This window comes from Phaethon lepturus, unplaced genomic scaffold (genome assembly GCF_000687285.1).
Source record: "Phaethon lepturus isolate BGI_N335 unplaced genomic scaffold, ASM68728v1 scaffold9811, whole genome shotgun sequence".
In the NCBI taxonomy this organism is placed as follows: domain Eukaryota; kingdom Metazoa; phylum Chordata; class Aves; order Phaethontiformes; family Phaethontidae; genus Phaethon; species Phaethon lepturus.
In genome coordinates this window covers 94,311-96,845 of record NW_010519840.1, presented here as the reverse complement: position 1 = coordinate 96,845, position 2,535 = coordinate 94,311, and the positions used below count along the sequence as shown (strand labels likewise).

General features: G+C 41.3%; 1 protein-coding gene across 3 annotated transcripts in view; it reads left to right on the top strand.

Moving 5' to 3' along the window:
* The window catches only part of MINA (MYC induced nuclear antigen), a 14,064-nt gene extending 12,276 nt beyond the window's left edge, over positions 1–1,788 (top strand). For 2 of the 3 annotated variants that reach the window (XM_010297176.1, XM_010297177.1), the window contains 2 exons: positions 329–415; positions 1,532–1,693. In XM_010297176.1, the coding sequence (XP_010295478.1) occupies positions 329–415; positions 1,532–1,693 (249 nt within the window). Of the gene's footprint in view, positions 1–328; positions 440–1,531 lie in introns of all 3 variants that reach the window. The other variant, XM_010297175.1, reaches the window with a different exon arrangement.
* Positions 1,789–2,535: the final 747 nt, after the last annotated feature.

Here is a 2,535-nt window from a genome sequence, read left to right as displayed (position 1 = left end):
TTTGATGCACACTCTTTCATGAAGACTTTCTAGGAGGTGCACCTTTAAATGGCATGTTTTCTATACAGCGTCAGTCCTGTGAGCCTAGTACAGGCAGTATTAAGGCAGAAGATTATAGGTTGTAAATAAATTTTCAAGTATGTTTTGGAGACTCCCTCATTTCTGTAGGGGGGGGGGCTGTTGGATCATTCAGTTAAGAAGGTGAATTGCTTTGCTTTCACTGATTTAACAGTGGACTCCAGAATTAAGCAGCTAACATTGTCACTTGAGTGCGATGAATTTGAGGGTGTGGATCATATGTAACTGTTTTCTCCGTGCTGTCGTTTAGGATGAAATTCGCAGAGAGATGGTTTATGTGTATCATTCTTTAAAGAACAGAAGAGAATCTCACATGATGGGGACAGAAGATGATACTGCTAGTGAGGAAGGCACAGCACAGGTTTGTTCCCACTGACAACACAAACGCACAACAAAAGCTACATTGCCATGTTGGGGTTTGCTGTGTTAGATGAGCTTGAGTGAGAGGGTAGCAGCTGGGTTCTGGTGTTATTCCTCAGCACCCACAGCATTTCTGCCCCTCCCCTATGTATGGAGATGAGCTGAGGCTACAACACTGAGGTAGTTAATAGTAGACCCAAGTAATGTAATCTCATGCTTAATTAATGTTTGAGATGTTAACAGGAGTTCTCTTGTGCATGCCTTATGTCTGAGGTAGCAAAGCTACTGAAGTGGCTAAAGAGTCTCTCTCTTGTGTGTCCTTCAGCAGATCCTTCATTGAGGCATGTGGTCAGTAGTAGCAGGGATCACTGTGTCTTTACGCATCATGTTTATGCTACTTTGAACCCACGTGAAATTCTGTATCCACTGGAACATACTGCAAGATCAGGGTGTTCATTTTAGGGTGGGAGGGCTCTGTATTGTGAGTAAAGGGTTAACGAACTCTTTTACTGAACTGTAAGGAGAGAACTTTTATGCTGTTAATAAGGCTGCAGATGGTTCTTCTCCATTCTTGCTTGGGGTATGTACAGTATGCTTTCGCTCAAATCATAAACACTCCTGAGGAGTGGCTGTAAGCTCTGCAGCTTTTTGTTCCACTTTATGATAGTAAGATGAGCTGCTCTATCTATCTTATCTTAGGCCTGTGACCTGAAACACTTGAATATACATCTGCACAAACACACAAGCTATGCCCAAAGACTGCATGTGCCAGATAGAAACTTATATGACCTTCCAAAAATAATGGGTAGGCAAGAGCAAAAAATTAGAAGTTATTTCATTCTTCACTGTGGAAACCACATGAGGAAGCCATGCACCTTAAGCCTCCCTACCTCATAAACTGTGCTAGAACATGTAAGAGAGTTCAGTTATTTGTCTAGTAAGAAAGTTGGCAGGGTGATACTCTTACAAGTTCCCAGTGTGGTATGGGAAAGAAGCATGCACTTGCTGATCAGTATCCTCACACTATGGTGTAATAAAGGACACTGCACTTGGCTGAAGGAATTACTTTTTTAAATTATTTTTTTCTCCCCAGCAGGCTCATGGACTGCGGTTTCCTCTGTCATACTTGGATGCCCTGAAGCAGATTTGGAGCAGCAGCACTCTTTACGTTAAAGAGCTCAATCTTATCTCGGATGAAGAGAAAGAAAACCTTGCCTTGTCCCTATGGACTGAATGTCTAATTGAAGTTATTTGATGCTTTTCTGAATGAGCTGCTCCTTTAAGTAGTAGGTCTGGCCATTAAGAATCTCTTGAGAGAAAGGCTTATTAAATTACTTTTTTATCCATCCAGCCTTTGGTTTGTATTGCTGAGAGAGATACATATGCCAAAAATTACTTTTGTTTCCTTAGCTTTCAGAAAACAGGTAAGCTGCTCGCTGTCCTGTGAGCCACAGCTCCAAGTCTGTGGATGGATGAAGTCACTCCTAGGAACACCAGTGCTGCGGTATTCCGTTTCCTCTGGATATATGCCTTTAGGTGTCCTCCAAATCGAGGTACACATGGGGCGGGCTCCAGGACCTTGGGCAAAAAACAATAACTTGTTTTTTCGTTTGTAAAGTTCACCAGTAAGAAAAGGCATTTGTTCATGTTTGTTTGCCCTGAGAGAACAAAAACTCCTCAGCAAGAGCTGTGTATGTTGTTGCCTGAAGGGGTAAAACTTTGCCCAAGAAAACCTCTTTCCTCTCAGATGCTGCCACCTCTGGAATAAACGAACAGTAGTATTTAACCTCTACCTCCCCCAGCATCAATTTAGTGTGAAAGTCACCCAAACCTGTAACTGTAGTCTGTATCTTCAGTGCTCACTTGAGTGGGTTTTGACAGGAGTAGCACAGCACAGTCACCCATCAATATACTTAACCTTTTTTTGGTCCATGCTGAAAACTACTGTTGTATTTAGTTTGTTTAAAAAGAAACCAACAAGCAAAATGTTACTGCTAAAAAAAGTTTTATACAATTAAAATATACATGCTTAGCATTTTACATTCAAGATCTCTTAAATACAAAAGCCTGCTTTACTTTGTTATGTAACATTGACAC